Genomic DNA, 21,542 nt, shown 5'->3' on the forward strand with positions numbered 1-21,542 from the left:
ATGCAGACTCTGCACAGAGGGAACTCCAGCTAAGAATCGAACCGAAGAGCCTCTTGCTGTGAGGCAACAACGCTAGCCACTGCACCACCGCAGCCGGTTAAAATTTAAAATAAAATACATAAATAAGCAAACACACACACAAACAAACTAGTCGAAACAAGTTTGCATCAAACCTGTCAACCAGTGTCTGTTTTAACTATTCAACCCTGCACTGTAACCCGAATCCAGCGAATAAATTAGTCCATACTTTTTTTTTTAACAAGTGGAAGGTTTAAACTTTAAAAACACTCTAATCAAATCCAAACAAGCTTTCATCAAACCTATCAATCAATCTCATTTCAAACAATTTAGCCCAATAAAGTCCTTTTCTCATACTTCAAAAATTTATATGGCACTATTCCACATGAAAAATAAAATGCAAACACTGGGTGGGGTGGGGTAAAATACCTATATCTGCCTATTCTAAACTTGAGGGAAATGGCCAAGATAGAATGTTTGTTGTTTTAATGGAATGAAAAAGTCACCACAGGTACCTCCAGCTTTTGAAACTATCTGCTGCCAGCTGAAGACTGCCTGAAAGATGGGGACTGAAAAGTTAAACTGCGACTCAAGGATGGGAATCTCTGTGCCAAAGGAAACTGTTTTTTTGTGGATGGCATTGTGCCAGGTAAGTTGGAATTAGGATACCCAAGAGTGGTTGTATTGAAACAAATGCTTGTTTAGGAGATATAATTTTTATCCTGCATATGGCTAAAATGCTTTCTTTCACTGAGAAGAAGCACTGGCAGAAATAAGATTTATAAAAGGTGAAAGGGCTTGCCAGTCTTTATTTCCATTACGTTTGCTCTTGTTTCTTTACTTTGTCTAGTGTCACCATCTGCTCTTGTTTCTTTACTTTGTCTAGTGTCACCATCTGCTCTTGTTTCTTTACTTTGTCTAGTGTCACCATCTGGTATCGTTCAGCATCAAGGACTTAATCTAACTGGAAGTAACATCCAGGACTTGATGCATCAGATGTACTCATCAACTCCACTGATACATGTGCTGGCAAAAAAGTCTCTCATCCACTTCAGATCTAAAAAAGGCTGAAGTTAAATAAAACTCATGACCTCATTCTGAAAGACGGACAATGTTTAGGGTCATTTGAGCAGCAGACTAGGGTCATTTGGGACTATCTCAAGAGCTCTGCAAAGACAACTTGATTTCTGTATGATGATCTTGCTAAGAGGGAATCAGATTTCTGAGATGCAGGCATTTTTTCTACTAAGTCAGGAATCTACCTGTCCTTGGTGATGGTACGCCAATCCAGGATGAAATCAGAGACTTCCCCAATAGATGTACCCTTGGCTGTGGTTAGATCTACACTGATGGACTGCCTTCCTTGCTTGGATTACTTTTGAATACTTAGTAATTCTGTACAATTATATATTTTTAATTATTTTTTTTTTTACTTAGGATGAGTTTAAGTTCGCTACTTCTACTACTACTGTCTGATCTGATTAATATACAGTGATTAACTAGAGATATATGGACTGAAAATCTTCCACGCAGAGAAGTTTCTTACGCTGTTTTGTTTTTGGACCCACTATACTTGTTTAGTGGGTTGTTTTGAGACTTCGGGGATACCGCGGAGATTGTTTACTTTAGGATGTACCTCACAAGATACCTGCTGGGGGTCTAACTCTCAAAGCTTTCACTAGCAAGCCAAAGAGGAAAAGGCCTCCAGGTACCTAAAAGATGGATCTACCTGGACAAAGATTTGACTAATATCTGTTCTCCCCTTCGTTTATCATTACAACGTTCCTGGCTTCAGATCACAAAAGAACCCTCCTGCTGATCCCTGGACTGGGCACCATCTACCATCACCATTTTAAGTGAACCTAGGTATGCATTTAACTTCACACTCCTCCATCTTTTCTTTCATCTTGAGATGGTTAATTGCAGTGGACCAAAAACTAAAAGGACTGTATTATGGATCATGGATCTGTGTGTGTGTGTGTGTGTGTGTGTGTGTGTGTGTGTGTGTGTGTGTGTGTGTGTGTGTGTGTGTGTGTGTGTGTGTGTGTGTGTGTGTGTGTGTGTGTTTGCTTGAGTGGTGTGAGTATGGATTTAAAACTGCAACATTTTAACAACACAGAGTTGAAATGTCAGACTTACACAGCTTCATATATTGCCTCTCTCACAGACAGTATGGACATAGAAAGTAAAAATAATAATCAACTTCTGCAAACCATTACCGAAGAAGCCAAAAACAGGGTGACAACAGTTAATAAAGTGGCTAAAATTGTACAAGAGCTACAGTGGAAATTTCTAAAGGAAAAGTAGATACCTTTTTTTCACTGACCATGTTTCAAAGAGTTCAAAGTTTTCAAGTGCATGAAAGGGACGTTTAAAGTCAAGATATATAACTTTTTTACAGCTTTACAGTGAAAGACTACATTATTACTTCAGAATAATATTTTATGGCTGCTTGTTGTGATGGTGGTTTGGGGGAATTAAAGAAAATTATTATTCAAGCAATAAGTTGTATATCAAGCAGAGGATTGCTGCAAAAATAGCTGTGGAATGCAGGCAAAAAGAGACAGACATCCTTAAGCAATTAGCAAAGTAACACCAAAATCACAATAACACGGACAGTAAGGATAAAAATAATTGTTCATAGTTGTTAAAAAATATCAGTATTTTATGTAATAATCACACCCGTACACACACTGTGATTAGTGGTACAGTAGATATAAGCAGAATGATGCAGTTCAAACATACGTTCCAAGGCGTGGTAGAGTAGGTCAAAGTCATCTCTTGTTTTGGGGTTCATTCTCCTCTCATATTCTCGTTTCAGTCTGTCTTCCTTTTCTTTTTTCTTCCTCTGATCCTCCATTCTCACCCACTCTTCTCGCTTCAGTTTTTCTTCTCTTAGTTGTTCTACCAATTTCTTTGCCAAGAAGCGCCTTAAATATTTTTGTAATATTATTACCTAAACAAAACAGACAAAAAAAAAAATCACAACTTGCACAGTTTTATGAAAAGTACTTACAGCCTAAACACAGACTATAAAAAAAACATACAGTCTGTCCAGTTGTCAGGGTACAGAATCACATTAGGAACAAGAGTGTTCTAACTTCCTTTTGATGCATTTTCTAAACTTGCTCATTGAGTCACACGGAAGAGCTCACAGTCCTTTATTCATATCAGTAATTCATATTAGGGTGTGAAGCAGCATATCATGCAAAGAAGGAATATTCAGAATTATTCTGTTAATACTATGCATCCTGTGAGTAAATGTCTTTAAATCCTTTGTAATTTTTTGTTTTGGACACTGGATTAACAGTTTTCTGCAGACATCCACCACTCATTCAGTGAAAAATATATTAAATCTTAATTTTAAATCCATACTTACCCCACACACACACACACACACACACACACACACACACACACACACACACACACACACACACACACACACACACACACACACACACACACACACACACATATCCACATTTACAGTTTTTTTTTTGTTTGTTTTTGGTCCACTAGGATTAGCCCAATGGTTCCCCTTCCTTCATTGTATTGGAACATTCATTCCCCTCTTAGGGAGAGATCTGGTCACTTTCCAGGCTGTGTGAGAACCCTATGGTTAGTTAGTTCTCTGGATAGCCTAATTAGTCATTTGTTCTGCAAAGTGACAAAAGCTGGATAGTAGGGCGATGGTTAGTCTGCTGGTATCCAATGTGCCCCTGTCTTTCCAACTTTCTGAAGCTGTTAACTCCTGTAACAGCTCCCTTGAGTTTCATTATAGTTGCCTCTAATGGGAATCATACATGTCTCCATACACATCTTCCTTGGCTTACTGCACTGTGATGCAGGCAAAATGTTCTCAGCAGGCTCATTCAGTACAGGTGCAATGCAGAGTGCTCCATCTAGATGTCACCTAATTGGTGAGCCAAAGTCACCTCCCTCCCCTCAGGAAGGGTAAGCTAGTGAGGACCATGCAATGCCATCCTTCTGGGCCTGTCCTCTCCCGTGCCCCTACCATTAATTAAACACAGGTCAGCTTGGTCTCACAACAGGGCTTCAACCTACTGCACCAATATACTGTCTATTTCAATGATTTAAATAAAGGGAGATTCATTTTAACACTGGGTCAATCCCTCTGAGGAGTATGGATAGCTGTTCTACCTTCTCTACCACACATGCACGAATAATATCTACTTTCCCTTTCTAGTACACTACAAGGATCATTAGTCACAATTCTTAGAAGAGTGCCCATCATGTATTCATTTTTTATGCTAATAGCCCCCATGAAGAGACATAACAGCCCAGTTGATATCGCAGCAATAAGTGATTGTTGGTAATACTACCTTGATCCCCCTTATTACGTATCAAACGTATATATACATTGGATATGTTGTGTGTGTGTGTGTGTGTGTGTATATATATATATGTGTGTGTGTGTGTGTGTGTGTGTGTGTGTGTGTGTGTGTATATATATATATATATATATATATATATATATATATATATATATAGATATACACAACGTATCCAACCCAACACACTAGCCATAGGTGACTCTATAGTCAGGCACACTGATGTCCCACTCACCAGGCTAAACAAGAAGGTTACTGTCAGCTGCCTGTTGGGTGCCAAGATCGGCCACATAACCCATGCACTCAGGTCACTCCACAAAAAGTACAAATATGACCCTGTCATTGTCCATGTTGGTGTGAACAACCTGAGATGTACCTCCCTGGACTACATGAAAAGAGACATGGAAGAGCTCTCTGATCTTGTAGCCCAGGCAAGTATGACCCTAGCCCTGAGTAGCATTCTGCCATCGCCCAGAATGATACTGCAGTACAAGGAAAAAATGATTGACTTTAACAATTGGCTAAGCTTCTGGTGTCATTCTAAGAGGATCCAGTATCTGTCTGCTTGGGATGACATGGTCGACAGACCACGATGCTTTGCCAGAGATGGCCTGCACCTGTCGCCCCTGGGATTCCGGATACTGGCTAAGGCTCTTGCTGCCCCTATAGTGCCTTTTTTAGACAAGGTTCAAATGACAAATTCACCACCGTAACAGGAACAGGCGAGCAAAAACTGAGGGTAGTGCTACTCAATGCTAGAAGTCTAAATCTCAGAATGCACGCACTCGAGGTACTCCTTAAAATGGAGAACATCGATATCTGTGCTGTGACTGAGACCTGGTTCAAGGCTCCAGAGAGCACCCCTGCACTACTGGGTTATAACTCATACCACACTTTTCGGCCATGTAATCTGGACCGGAACACCAAAGGTGGAGGTGTGTCCATATTCATTAAGGATATCCACACCTCCAGGCTAGTTGCTCAGCATAATGCATCCGAGGTTATCCAAGTGCAACCAACTCTGGGCAAAACTGTAATCCAAATTGTAGCTTGCTACAGATCCCCCACTATGCCCCAGGATTCCCACTCCTCTTTTCTTGGTGTACTGGAAAATATTAGGGTTCAACCAAACACACTAATAATGGGTGATTTCAACTACCCCACCATTAACTGGGAAAACTACTCATGTACCAACTCCTTCACACAATGCTTTATGGAATTCATAAACTCCAATTCCCTGGATCAACTTATCCACACCCCACCAGGGGCAACAATATCCTAGACCTAGTCATTACCAACATGAGTGACCGGTGTTCCATACCTGAAGTCAACACCTCATTGGTCCAATCCAACCATAAGCTAATCACCCTAGATATCCACATCCTGCCCCCACCTACAACTACGGTAAAAAATTTCTCCAAAGCCAACTTCATGCTTCTTAAAACAGAAGTGGTTAACTTCATGACACCCATGCAGATGGACAATACAGTTATGACTGCTGAATCCTACACAAATGTACTCTATAAGCACTTACACAAGTGCATGGATCGTGCTATCCCAAACAGAACCAAGATGCTATCCTCCAAAAAAAGGAAGCCAATCTGGTGGTCCCCTGCCATAAACAAACTCTACAACAGAAGGAAGAAACTGTTGCAAAAGAGAGTAAAATCCCATGAGTGGAGGAGCTCCCTGGTCAGCCTCAGTAAGAAGCTGAAATCCCTTATAAGATCCTCAAAAGCAAACTGTGAAAACAAAATCACCACTGATTCTAAGGACAACCACAAAACATTCTATAGCTATGTCAAGAATCTCAATGGCAGCACCCAGATCTGCTCTGAGTTACAGCACAATGGCACACAAATTACAGGGCCAACTGATATTGCCAACATCCTGGCAGATAGGTTCAGTGCTAACTTTACCCCCCTCATCCCCTAAAGGGCCCATATCTATACAGGAAGAATGCAGAGTTCCTGTAATCACAGCTATGCAAGTAAAAGCTGCACTCTCTAAATCCAAAAACACAGCATCCATGGGACCAGACAACATCCCAGGCTGCATTTTACATGAACTTCAGAACGAATAGGCTCCCCACTTAAGCACCATGTTCAATCATAGCCTCACATCAGGCTTTGTGCCCACCGAATGGCGTACAGCAACAGTTATCCCACTCCACAAAAGGGGAGCCACCACTGATCCCAGGAACTATAGCCCTATTAGCCTCCAAACTCTAGATCCCACCCAGTTTGGGTTTGTGAAAGGCAGATTATGCCTCCCGAACCTGATCAACTTCTTTGAGGCAGTCACCAAAGCCATACATGAGGATAAGGTTGCTCACACAGCCTATCTTGACCTTGCCAAGGCTTTTGACACCATCCCCCATTCTGGAATTATAGCTAAACTCACTAAACTAGGTATAAATCCCTACGTCACAAGATGGGTTGCCAACTGGCTCACTGACAGAACCCACACTGTAAAATTTGCACACTCCAAATCTGACCTCAAACCAGTGACAAGTGGAGTACCACAGGGTTCAGTCCTGGGACCTCTCTTGTTTGGTATCTACTTCTCTGAAGTACAGGCTAACACAGAAGGCCTCTGGCTAATGAAGTTCGCAGATGACTGCAAACTAGGAGCCATAGTCAAGTCCCCAAATTATGTGAAAATCCTACAGAAGGGCATTGCTGAGACAGATGCCTGGTGTTGGAGCCATGGCCTCAAGTTCAATGCCAAAAAGTGCACTGCCATCCCCTTTGGTAAAAACTCTGTACCCATGAATTAATACACAGACAGCAGTCTACTTAACACCGAATGTGTGTTAAGAGACCTTGGGACCCAGGTGGACAGTAGTCTGTCCTTTGATAGTCACATCGCCACAGTAGTCAGGAAGTCCTTCTAAGCGGCACACCTCATCATAAAAGGGTTCTCATCCAGGAAAAGAGAGGTCATTGTTCCCCTCTACTCGACACTTGTTAGACCCATTATAGAGTACAACACCCCTTTTGGAATGTACCTCACAAGACATCTGCAGCAGCTGGAAAGGCCACAGAAGTACCTCACAAAGGGGATTACTGGCTTCAAACAGATGTCCTATACTGACCATCTCAAAAAACTCCAGCTTTACTCCATGTCATATCGCCTACTCCGAGGTGATCTCTGCCTAACATATAAAGCAATGTCAAACCCAGAGCTGCTGGACATGCTACACCTACAGAAATCCCAATCCATCCAGGCTACATGCTCTAGGGACCTAAACCTCATCACCACAATAAATCAGACATGCTGGAGGGATAGATTCCTGTCCCAGAAACTTCCCATACTCTGGAACAGGCTACCCATCTATGTCAAACAAAGTTCTTCAGTAGTACTCTTCAAGAAAAATCTTGATGAGTGGATGGGAAACAAGAAATACACCCCAGGGATCACTTCTGTGTCTCTGCTCAACAGTGGCACAGGAAAATAACTTTCTTGGGTGGTGTAAGCCAGGGAACCTTGTTGGCTAGGCTTACATAGGTACTAGGCCGATAGCCTAGTACCTACCTATGAACCTATGAACCTATTATGTTTAACTTTTCGAAAGACAAGTTACAAATGTTAGTTACAGAGATACCCCCTCCATAACATTAGATCTTTGAAAGCTTAAGTTAGGGAATATTCTTTGAATAGTCAACTGTAGAAACTGCTGTTTTTGAAGATTTTTAGAAGCAGTATTTAGAGGGGCCACTCAGCTCTCTTCTGCTATTTCAAACACATTGACACCACTGAAAGATCTTCTTCTTCTTCTTTTGGCTTTTCCCGGGTGGGGTCGCCACAGCAGATCACCTGTCCGCTCATGATTGGCAATGGAGTTTTATGGTGTCGAGTTGCCAGCCCGGCACAGAAGGCACACACATGCACGCACTCATACCTAGGGCCAATTTAGAGTGTCCAATCCACCTACAGCATGTCTTTGGGATGTGGGAGGAAACCGGAGCACCTGGAGGAAACCCACGCCACTACAGGGAGGACATGCAGACTCCACACAGAAGGCACCCCAGCTGAGAATCGAACCGGAGAACCTCTTGCTGTGATGCGGCAATGCTAACTGCTGCACCACCATGGCCGCCTACTGATACCATTGAAAGATATGATGAGAAATTATCAGCCTAACCTTGTCATTTTTTAGTAATTTTTCACCAGAATCAGATATGAAAAATGACAGCGGAATATATTGTTTCAAGCAAAAACAAACCTTACAGTCCGAAGAAGAAAATAGCTTTGAAAGGACCAAGGGATACAGAATAAAGTTTAGAATTAGATGACAAACAATTTCAAATACATGTTGCTAGGGGAGATACCTGCATAACTAACTTATTTTCTTTAAGGTTGCCTCAAAGATCCAGCTATTCTTGACTGACTATCAGACAATTACTCATGGTAAAAGGTGGAATACATTTCTTATTTAATCCCAAGATCTATTTAGAATTTCCACTCCACATACAGTCACAACATTCATATCTTTATCTAAGCCATAATGTTTTTAAAAGTCTCGGCAGTAGACCAAGGAGCAGCAGCAGCAAAGATATTCTGGATGGAAAACCCACGTGAAACAATTACTCAATGAGCCTACTGCTTAAATAAAATCCAATCTCAAGGGCTCTGAATAACACTTCCTGCTAAAGCAATACTTAATCAATAGTAGGAGTTTGAAATGTGTAAAGTTTATGCAAGATTAATGGAGTTCAATCAAAGTCCAAATAGGTCAACAAAAGATATACAACAGAAAATGCCTCTAAGGGAACTGGTTCATGAAACTTCCAAACAAAAGCAACAAAGTCAGCAACAAATAGATGAACTAAAGAACCTTTGCATTTCTCTTCGGCACTTTTGTAGACTTGCACTGTTACAGACTACGTAAGAACTATCAATTACAATACTTGTTATAGATAACAAATTCCCAAAGTCTCTTGATAAAAGCTAATCAATAATTCTAAGCTCACACTCAGTTGTTATATTTAAAAATCACACGCAGGTTATAAAAATATCTATAAAAACACATGTACAAATTGAATAAGACATATATTATCGAAAAATATGTAATTACACTAAATATACTTCTGTTTTTAGGATTTTAAACTTACCAGTTTTAATGTACTTTTTAAAACATATTTATTAAACATGAGATATGTATACAGTAGTAGAAAAGAAAACAAACCATAATAACATTTCATGCAGTATACATTTAATAATTTTAATTCACTTCAGCATTACATCTTCTTCTACTTTTGGATTTTCCTGTTGCCACAGTGGAACAACGGTCCGCAGAACGATTGGCAGTGGAGTTTTATGGTGCTGAGATGCCATGCCGGCACCCAACCTTACACAGAAGGCACACACACATGCAAACATTCACACCTAGGACCAATTTAGAGTGTCCAATCCACCTGCAGCATATCTTTGGGATGTGGGAGGAAACCGCAGCACCTGGAGGAAACCCATGCAACTGCAGGAAGGACATGGAAACTCTTCACAAAAGGCACCCCAGCTGAGAATCAAACTGGAGAACCTCTTGCTGTGAGGCAGCAAAGCTAACCACTGCACCATCGTGGCTGCCCACACTTCAATACAACATTACACACATTGCTCAATTTCCACCTACCCTTACATTTCACTCCTCCTCCTGAGCTCTATTCTACATGCATTTTTCCCATAAATTCCATTTTTTTCTATGTGATTTGCTCCTTCATTTTTCTAAATACCTTTTTTTTTCCTTTTTTTCACCCAACAGCATTAAACTTAGTAAGGCCTTATTATGTCTGTGCAATTCAGATACTAAATTTTTTGCTCAAAAAAAATCCTTAGTTACAGCCATTTGCTCCACCATTTCTGACAAACTATTTTGTAGGGATTTTTTATAGATAAGTTTTCATTTAACTGGGGAAGTGATATGGCTTTAAACTTAGTCTATCAGCTCAATTCATTTTACTCTACAAGCTGTACAGGCCACCTGTTCTTTAGGAAAGTTACCATAACAGTAGATGTTCGAATGATGACTGCTGCAGTAGTCTTTGCTATATGGGTTATATCTTGCAAGGATATGACAGCTGGACAGCATCCAAAGCTTCAGGGCACCTTCCACACACCCATACTGTAGGCCAGCTTGAGCTGAGCTGATTAAAAGACAGGTTTGGGTGCCAAGCACTTCAGAGCTTTCATGCCAATACAAAGAGGGAGGCTGAGCCCTGAAAGGGCAATGCTAGAAACAACAAAAAAAGTCCACACAATGGCAAAAACAGCACATCAAGAAACAAGATGTTTGAAGGGAGGGAGTGGCTACTGCAGCAGTAAACACTTCGACATTTGCTATTATGGTACGTGTACTTATATAACTGTACTAGGCTCTTCAAATTGATTACTGCTGCACTAGCCTAATCTATATGGGTAGATTACCATAGCTTACAAATTTTGTGAGGTGGAAGGAGAAGAGTTTAGGAGCTCTTGGAGAATGGTCCTAGCAAAGCCTGATCTTGACCTAGAGAAAAAAATCAGTGCTTTGCAGAAGTATGTACAGATGACAAAGTGTCTGCTTCTGGAATACTTCTAGAATTCAACCCTTTTCAAACAGCCACCAATTAAGTCAAGGCCATGGTAGAGTGGGCCTTCACCTTGTCTAAAATAGTTTTTTAGTGGTGAGTATAACAAAAGACAATAGCCTCAGGCATCCATTTGGAAATAGTCTGCTTTGACACAGGTGGTCCCGTCTTATCTTCACAAGAAATGAAAAATTGATGCAAAGATCTGAAAGATTTAGTTCTGTCAAGATAGTACTCGAATTGTCTGTGGACATCAAAGGTATGGAGCATCCTTTCTTCCTCATTTTTAGATTCAGGAAAGAAAACGGGGAGATGGATACTTTGACTTAAAATTAACCTGCATATCACTTTAGGCATAAAAGAAGGATTAGTTCTCAAAGAGACCCCATTTCTGTGAAAAATAAGGCAGTATTGACTCACCATAAGAGCTTCCAACTCAGATACTCTTCTTCTAGAGGTCAGAACAATCGGTAAAACTATTTTCCATGTTAAGAATGTCAAATAAGCCAGGACAGCTGGTTCAAATGGGGAAAGCATTAGCTTCTCTAAAACACCATTAAAATCCCGAGAAGGAGCTTCCAGTTTTCTAGGAGGCCTCTTATGCAAAACCCCTTTCAATTATACTTTAACATGAGACTGCATTGAAAGAGGAGGATCCATGGACAAACATGCTGAAATGGTCGTTAAATTAACCTTGACAGAGGTAAGAGTAGGATAGGAACTTAAACAAATATTGTAGTACCAGAGAGCAACTAGCCCTGAATGGGTGTGTTTATGTTGTTGTCATTTAATATATGATTTTCTAGTAGTAGCTTTCTTACCTCCATTAGTACCTGCTGCATGTCCTCAGTAAACAGGTGCCTAAAAGGAATTAAGGCCCCATCATACAGGCAGTCAACTGAAGTTGATTTGGTTCATGGTGTATCAAACATCCCTGATCTTGTGTGACCATATCCATTCTGTGATGAAGTTCGTGGTAATTGCCAGTGGCCATCTTCAAAAGAAGGAAGAACCACTGTTGCCTGTACCAGAAGGGAGTCACCACAATAATTTTAGGGGATTCCTTTTGAATCTTCAATAGAACCCTGGATATTAATGGAAATGGTGGAGAAGCATACAGGAACACTCCTGCCCAAGGAAAAGAAAAAAGCATCTGTCTTCCATGCCTTCTTACATGGATTTGTGGAGCAGAATCTTACCAGTTCATTGTTCACAGTTGAGGCAAACAGGTCTACTTAAGGAACTTCCTACAGATGGATCAAACCATAATAGACCCCTGGATCTATTTTTCTATTTGTGAGGGACTGTCCTTATCCTGCTTAGCTTATGTGCCACATAGTTTTGCCCTGACAGAATGTAGGATGCCTGCAGAGTAAGATTGTGCTGTGAAGCTGCATCCCAAGCTAACATGCCTAGACTTCAAATAAGGTACAACTTGATTGCCTCTTGCTTGTTGATGTACCACATGACCGTGGTATTCTCTGTAACCACTTGAAGAGGTTTGCAGACCAAAAATATTTCAGAGAGTTGAGTGCCTTGATCAGGGAAAGCACCACTTTTATATTTATCTGCTTTGCATCTATCCTTGGTGTCCCACACCCCCTGCACTTTTATTCTTTTTGAAACTGTTCCCCAAGCAAAGTCCAAGCTGTCTGTGGTGACTAACTGCTTTGGAATAGAGAGGGAGAAAGAGAGACCTGGATTTAAGGAAATCTACTGTCTCCACCAAATAGTTTGCTTTTTGACAACTCCCAGGACTGGGATTTGAAAAGACAAAGGACATTGGTACTAGGACCAGACAGACTTCACATATCACTGTAGCTTTCTCATGTGGCATCTTGCCAGATATCATGAGAAACTTAGATGACACAAGACCCAAAATCCTGATGTATTCCCTCATTGTGACCAAAGTTTAAGTGGAAAACCTGAGAAATAGATCTAGATATACATCTATTTTTTCATATGGAAGAAACGTTCTTTGAACTGAGGTGTTTAGCTGACACCCCAGGAACACAATCATGTGTGAAACAATCAAAAATACTTTTGAATGTTCTCTTGAAATCCCAACTTGTGTGAAAGATCTTGCATCAAAGTGAGAGATTCCTGACACTATGAAAAAGATTCTGCAAAGGTAAGCAAGACATATAAATATGTAAAAATGTGGCCACCCTGCAGCCTGCAATGAGCTATAACTGGAGCTAGACACCGTGAACAGTGGATAGTCCAAAGGGTAACACAGAGAACTGATAATGTGATTCAGGCACACAAAACCTTAAGAAACACCTGAAATCTGGATAAATAGGAATTTGTTGATAAGCATCTTTTAAATCCAATGTTACTAGGGAGCTTAAATGAGGAAGAACAGGTTGTAAAGTGACAGCAGTTTCAAACTAGGTACTATCATAAACAGGTTTGGGAAAGAAACATCCAAAACTGGTCTCCAATCAATTTCTTTCTTTGGTACTAAACACCCTTGAATAAAAATCTTACCCAATCTGGAAAGGCTAAAGTGGTACAATGTTTAAAGACAGGGAAAATAGAAGAGTCTGGTCTGGTAGATGAGGAATCACCCCCTGAAAAGAGGAATTTCCTCCCGCTGTCATCTGTAAACTTGGTGAATGATCTTCAGAAGCCATTTGCTTAAAACAACCTGTTGCCAAAGATCAAAGTGGATATTCATACTTTCTAGAATGGAAAAGGGACTGCCAGGGTGGGGGAAGTCCACTTAAATATTCATTCCGACTTGTTGGACTGTCCTAGGTTTTGGAGGGTCCTGAATTCTTTTTAGAGCTCCTTGCCATTTCTTCTTAAACATTTGTTTACCAACATTTTGCAGAGGCTGTTTATTTTCTTTCTTGCCAAAACTGGATTGGGGGAGAATTCCTTAGAAAATTAGGAAAAGGAGGACTGAAAATCTTAGACATTCCTTGTATCAGCTAATCCCTCTCATCACACTTTTTGAAAACTTCTGCAGCAGAGGGACTAAAAACTAAATCTCTGTCCAAAGGTGAATATAAAATCTAATTTTTCACATCATCTGTGAGGTTCAGAGAATGCAGCCAGGCAAACCTCCTCGAAACAGTATCAATGGCTACAGCCCTGGAAGAAGTATCACCTGAGTCATACACACATTGTAAACGAGTTCTGACCTGTACAATGAAAGAAACTAAATTATTTAAATCAAATGTTTCTTCACAAGAAGTAACTGCAGACAAAACATTCTTCATACTTTCACAATTAGTCAGAATAAACATTAACATTTGAACCTGATATTTCAAAATTCTGAAACTCAAAGTTTGAGAAGCACTTTTTTTTCCTATACTTATCAATAATCTTCCTATCCTTGTCAAAAAGAGCAGGATTGAAATTTATTAAATGTTTAGCAGCTGTCAGGTTTGGGATGAATGTATAAAATGTAAAAGACTGAGGAACTTTATACATTCTATCTGACTTTTTAGGGGCAGCTGCCTGAATATCAGGAATATTTCAGGCAATGACGGCACATCCATCAGAGCTGAAAAAAACTGGAGGAATGGCTGAAGGTTCTGGAAATTCCTTCTGAAACAGCTTATAGTTTTTTATGAGGAATGAGACTTCAGTGTTCTCCCACTGAAAACCCTGGAACATTCTGGAAATAGTCCCAAAGAAAGAGAAACCTCCACAGGAAGTATTATATACTCAGTTCTGCTGTGATTCTGAATCAGCAGTCTGAAGAGAAAACCTTGTATCGGTCTCTTCATCTTCTTGAAGAGATTCAGAATCTTGAACCTCTTCAGGAAAAGAAGCCTCCTTCTTTCTTTTACCAGACACCCCCTGATAAGAAGGATCAACAGCTCAATTTATACACTGAGCCAGACCCAGTAAATTACTCCTGTCTAAGGAAATTTGAGGAGGAGTAGATACATGTTTAGTTTCTGTTTCTTTTTGACACCAAAAATGGGACTAGCAGTTCTAGTAATGACAGCAGCTTCTCCATGGGTGGGAAAAACATTCTGACTAAACAGGAAGTCTTACCTGTTCCCTCTCCCAGGGCCAAAAAAAAGTGTCTCTCCCTTGCCACTGAGGGGACTCCAGTAGCTGCAAAGGATGTGGCAAACCCCTGCCCATAGTGGTTGTAGGTGCTACACCAGAGGGATGCAGGGTAAAAGATGATTATGGTCACAGCAGAGTTGCCTACCTATGGCTGAGGCAAATCGCTAGCCTTCTGTGCTGGCAAAGGCCTCTTGGTTATCTTTTTCTTTTTGTGACTAGAAGAAGGACCAACCACTGGACCGGTAGTTTGTTTCATGGTAAAGTTGAAAATGGTACCTCTTACCCACAGAAAACAATCAGCATTAACTGATACAATTTTACAGCTTAAAGTCACTTTTTCTCATACAAATGCAATTGAGAGCCCTTTAAAATACTTTGCAAGCCCGAAAAATTGAAATAAACACAATTTGACCACAGAAAAATGTTTTTCAACTACTTTAAACAACTCTTAAACTGACAGGAAAAAAGTGTGCTTCTGTTTAAAAGTACAGTAAAGTCTTATGTCAGTCCATTAAAACAAATTCCTAGTTTAAAAATAACATTCCTTTACTAAGCAAGAAAGTAGAATAAAACATTTTAATATGGAAAGTTTTTATCCAACGGGATCTCATCTGCCCAGCAAAGGAACAGCACAGGCCAACCCTCGGTCCTCCAAAGCCAACAGAGGAGCACTCTATTCAATGACAAGAAAGCTCTGAAGGGCTTGCCAACCAAACCTGTCTTCTTAGTCAGCTCAGCTTGAGCTGACTAATGGTTTGAGTATATGGAAGGTGCTCTGAAACTTTGGAAGTTGATGGCTGTTATATCATATGCAGGCTATAACCCATATAGCCTAGACTACTGCAGCAGTGATATTATCTGAAACAATTGGACATATTGTAACCATTGTAAGACTCTCATGTGGTAACAGGCCAATTGGATCATTAGGGCAGAGGATGCCATGAGGCCTAAGTCCAAAAAAAAAAAAAAAAAACAGAAAGGCAGGGGGTCTGTTTGTTACATTGCACAGGATCCAGTAACAATAAAGGCTCTTCTCCGTATACAGGCACAATTCCACCAGGGTACTTCTCCAAGAGTGAATTCTGATGAAGTCTCTGTGAAGGAGATGAAAGCGCTTAATCAGTTTGTCTGATTTGTGTGTTTATACAATAAAATACAATATATTATCCAGCGTTTTTCGTTTTTTGGATTATCATCACTCTTGGAGAAGTAGCCTGGTGGAATTGTGCCTATATACAGAGGAGAGCCTTTATTGTTACTGGATTGGACATTGTGTTTCGTTGTGAGTTGGTGCACTTTCTTGTTACACTGCACAGGATCCTGGATTGTAGTGTCAAAGTCCTGAACTCTTTTTGGAGGCTGAGAAACTATGTGACTGAGTCCAGATGCCAGCATATGAATTGTATACTCTGGCTAGGCTCTAGTAATGACTTTTTTCTTGTTGACTGAGATTCCTGAGCACAGACAAAGCTGGAGATGGTAGCTCTTGACCATTGGCAACGGTTCCACTGTTGTGACAGCCAGGCACTAATTGTCCAAATGTGGGAACACTCTGCCTCCTTGGAGCCACATATGAGTTGCAACAATGGCCATGCACTTGTTGAACACCCAGGGATAGGGGTTTGTGGTGAAGCTGAAGGGCAAGGCTACAAAATGATAGTGACCAGCTACTATTCAGAAGCACATAAACGTCCTGGATGCTGAGACAATCTTAATGTGCAAATAAGCACCCTGAAGATCCAGAGAGCACACGGTTATCATTCTGAATGCAGCCTATTTTATTAAGGTGTTGAAGTGGCCTAGGTCTAAAATAGGTCTGACGTCCTTGTTCATTTTTGGAACCAAAAAGAATATTGAGTAGTAAGAATCTTGAGTAGTACTCTTACCCTGTCTGGTTTGGTGGGACTTCCTGGATGGTTCTCTTTTCAGTCAGAGGTAGAACTTCCCTTTCAGCTGCTTTGGGCTGGTGGAGAGACACATCCGAAAGTGACTACAGTGATTGGGTTGTGGATAAAAAATGGAATATAAGAGCCTCTGGATGCTACCCCTCTCACCCAGGAATCACAAGTGATTGACATCCATGTGGTGAAGTGGAGGAATTTCCAATTTCCAACTGCTTCTAGAGGGGAGCAGTTAGGTAGCCCTTCAGGAACATGAAAGTTGGCAGTCTGAAAATGGTCAGCAATATCCTTGGTTTTGCAGATCTCCATAACCTCTGGGTCAGTATCCATTAAAGGGGTCAACTCTGCCTTAGCCTCCCCTTTCAGAAGTTGAGTTGAAACTGGATGTTTACCGTTTCAGAAGTACAATGATCTGGGTCTTTTCTGGTTCTGACTGTATGGTCTCTGAGAATCCTCATATCTCACTCCAATGGCAGATCGTGTTTTGCCATCCTACTCACACTTTTGCAAGTGTTTCTTAACTGTTGATCAAAGATCTATCATATGGTGCATTTGTAAAGTATGCTTTGAAGTTGTCTGCAAAGTCACATAAGCAGAGCCACATAAGGCATATCATACAATGACTCCTTGATGTCCATTGTGTATGAGCCACATGAAGAGTTTTGTAATGGTGTTTTTTTTGTCCCCTCAGACTTCATCTTTACTGGCCAGGCCCCAAGTACCCAGTGTCCACACCCGGTCTACCAGCTACTCTCCAACCTCCCTCCCTGGACTTATTCTGTTTTTGCTGCAGCTAGTCATAGATCTTGAGGGTATCTGGAGGCTTGAGTCATCTCTGCTTCTGTCCAGGGGGAATTTTTATGAATGACCAACCTACTCACTTTGTAAAACAAACTAAAACACCACCATGGACTTCAACGCTTCTTTAATATCAAAAAGCACAAATAAAATGGGTAAAACCCAGTCAAATGGAATGAAATTAAGTGAAATAAAATCCCCTGGTAGTTCGTGAACGATAAGCGCTTTCGGAGTTAACCTTCATCAGATCGTAATGGATTGGATGGGGAGACTCTTAATAAAGTAACATACCCAATCAAAAAATAGCACTGGGCCAGCACCCGCTTCTCATATCAAATCAGGATTTAGCCAATAAAAATCAAAAGTGTGCATACACCTTTTGTTTTAACTAATAGTGGGTCTCCTAGTCTTTAGTATAGGATGTAATGGAACCACTGCATTTAAATCTGGAGGCTTGTCCAATCTCAGGTTTATAATCCATTTAATTTCGTTCCTTTCAGTTGCATTAACAATATCACCTTGTCTTATTCCAACATGAGTATTTTCCAAAACTTTAAAGTAAAAGCGGTCACTTTTGTCACCCCCTTGTGCTCACTCATTACATCCAAGGGCCTCCTGTCTTTGGACTAAGCTTCCCCTTAGGAAGTGTTCCCATTTTGGATGGACACACCCATCCCTTCCCTGCCACTCAATCAGAGTGATGATCAAGTTGATCATCAAAATGATCAAATTTGATTTAGGATCAAAGATCCTACTTCTCAAAACTCAGTTAATCTTCTCTAATACCGAATCATGGATGCATATTAATTACCTCGCCTTAAATGTCAGTAAAACAAAATTAATGATCTTCTCCCCATCCAAAAACACCAATACAGACAAAAACTATTTTACAGTGACTGCTCAGAATAACAGCCTCATAGAAATAGTATCACATACCAAACTGCTCTGAGTCATAATTGATGAAAATCTAAAATTTGACATCCACATCCAAACTAATATTAAAAAAACTCACCAAAAACTAGGTCTCCTGTATAGACACAGTCATTACCTTACCTCCTCCACCAGACACACTCTTACCTCTACTTACCTTCTTCCTTCTCTTATGTATGACGCTGCCCTATTCACTAATCTTCAGCTAGGCTTACAGGCCAAGTTGCAAGCCTGTTACAATAAAATCTCCAAATTCGCCACCAACTCCAGAAACTCATCACATCACTGTCTCTCTCTGCACTCCCTGAAATGGCTTGAACTTCCTAACTACCTCAAACTCCTTAGACTTACTACTGCTCACAAGCTCATATTCAAACCTTCTAGTTGTCCTTCTTTGTCCACCTCTTTAACTCCCTACATTCCCAACCACTATCTAAGATCAGAAAACCACAATTTTCTAAACATATATAAGCCTCATCAACCCCCTGGCCACCTGCTATTATTCTGCCCCCTAACTAAACTCTGGAATTCTCTCCCCTCCACCCTTCGAAATACTCAGAGCCACTCAAACATCAAAACTCTTCTCCAATCTCACCTCCTTTCCAAGTGGGAATGTTCCTGTACCTGTACCACATAAACTCTTTAACACCATCTACCATGCACTATGTACCTCAGCCTTCTATCACTGTGCTCTCTTACCCTTTGCCTCTACTTCCTCTCTTACCCTATACCTCATAAACTTCCCCCAACCACTCCCTTTCTCCACTATATACCACCTTTTACCACTCCCACCTCACATTCTTCTCTCTGTCCTCTCCTCATATTTCTAACTTCCAAAAACAAAAGCTTGTTTTTTTATCTGTACATAAATGTTTTACTTACATGTTTTTTTTCATCTGAAATGCATGTACTTTTAATATGTTTAGACTACATGAATCTCACTTTTGTAAATCATTACCTAGGATTAGAAATGCTGTATTTTTTAACAAACTGTATATTATCTCTGTGTTTGTCACTGTTCTAATACTTTATTTACTTTTGTGTAACTATTGTAAAATTGTCTATATCCTGAGGAGCTTCTCTCCACAGGCCTCCACTGAAAACGGTTTCTTCCAGGCCCAGTGGACTATCCCAGTCATCAAACTGTAATAAATAAAAATATAATTAAATAAATTCCTGAGCGACTATTCGAACCTGATTGGCTGGGCAGTAGTTAGGGCTTTATTCCTGTACATCAATGGAGTGGCAATAGGTTTGTAATGCTGTACATTGTATTCAAGGTTGCTTCTAGCTGTTTTCTCAAATCCAGTGTGGGAGGCCTTTTCTGAGATCCTAATTCTTATTTGACCAGGTCCCTCTGAAATCTGTTCACTTGGCTAGCATAGTTCAGGGCTAAAATAGCAAAAGTGCCTGAAGCATATGTCTACTTTCTTAACCTGTGCATTACCCAAAACCCCTCGGTCAGCACTTTCTTGGTAGTAGCTGACACAGCAATGGAATCCACCTGAGCAAAGGGGCCCAGGTGGATTCCATTTCTTTCTTGGTAGCAGCTGACACAATAATGGAATCCATGAATCCATCTGGGCCCCTTTGTGCAGTATTGTCTATCCTTAGGCAGTCAAGAATTTAATATGGGGTTTTTTGGTATGCTCTCACATGATTTGGGCTCTTGTCATGACTTCCAGACAGATAAGTTGATGAGACAATCTGCCAAAGGTAGCATCCAAGAACTAGAAGGCACTGAACCACAAGCCTAAAACAGGATCTCCTCATCCAGAAAGGGGAGCAGGTATGAGCCAGTTACCCCTCTGGTGCAGGAGCTCTAGGATCTCAGCAAAGACAAACACCCTCTGGGAAACTGAGAAAAACACTCTCTACTATCCAAGTCCATCTCTGATGTCACCAATTCAGCTAGGGAATCCAAATGTTTCCATTGAGACTCAGTATTTAACTCTGAAGTATGAATGCATGACTGAGATGAAGAGCAACAGAAGTGGTGTGTAGGGATGGAGACAATATCTCTATAGCCCGTGACTCATATCTTGAAGAAGAATAGATTATCCTTTCCATAACTTTGATGGCTAAGCCAAAGTTTGCTGGGTGTAAGGATCCCCTATGGCCTGGACACAGTCCCAACCAAAGAACAAATGGCTCCAGCCAAAAGCAAGAATCCTTGAGGAGGGGACTGCCCTGACACCTTGAAGGCTGAGGATTCCAACACTGAGGGTGGAGCTGTTAGAAGTAATTCCAACAGTGGTGTGTAGTACTTGGCATTGAGTCGGCACAACAGAGTCCCTTTTTGGTCTGAGAACCTTGGAGTCAATTAGGATGTATCCAAGTGCTCCAATGCCAAGGTAAAAACATTAATAGGTGCTGAAGGATCAGAATATGGCTGAATAAGGACCTTCCCTCTCCATTCTGGACACAGGGAGGAACCAGCAAACCCACTTCTATTTACATCTTCAGGAATGCCTTCTTCATATGATCCAACTCAAAGTCAGAAGCTTTTCTTATAGACTGGAAGGATATGATGGAAAAAACTGAAAGAGATCTTGACAGTACACCAGAATGCTCCTGCTCTGGCGATGCAAACTGGAGACTTGTCTGTCATTAGTAAACGCTCTGAGGTGGTCAAATCTGATGCAGGATGCTCAGACCTTGAAGAGAAACCTTATTTGGACAGTTTTGGAGCTGAAGATGAAGTCTCAATATTGACTTTTCTCTTCCTGGTGTATTTCATAGCTTTATCCCATTTCCCTCAGGGCTTACACTTAGGTTCATAGGTATGTACTAGGCTATTGGCCCTAGGGCCTATATAAGCCTAGCCAAAAAGGTACCCTGGCTTTCGCCACCCAAGAAAAATATTTCCTGTGCCCCTGTTGAGCAGAGCCACAGAAATGATCCCTGGGGTAAATGTCCTATCTCCCAGCCAATCATCA

General features: G+C 40.8%; 1 protein-coding gene across 1 annotated transcript in view; it reads right to left on the reverse strand.

Annotated features, from left to right (window-relative positions):
* Positions 1-21,542, reverse strand: part of IQUB (IQ motif and ubiquitin domain containing) — a 729,710-nt gene that overhangs the window by 456,802 nt on the left and 251,366 nt on the right. Inside the window, exon 7 of the mRNA XM_044088765.1 lies at positions 2,764-2,974. Within this exon, the coding sequence (XP_043944700.1) occupies positions 2,764-2,974 (211 nt within the window). The remainder of the gene's footprint in view (positions 1-2,763; positions 2,975-21,542) is intronic.

Source organism: Protopterus annectens, chromosome 11.part0 (assembly GCF_019279795.1).
Source record: "Protopterus annectens isolate FY-2018-M chromosome 11.part0, PAN1.0, whole genome shotgun sequence".
Lineage (NCBI taxonomy): Eukaryota > Metazoa > Chordata > Ceratodontiformes > Protopteridae > Protopterus > Protopterus annectens.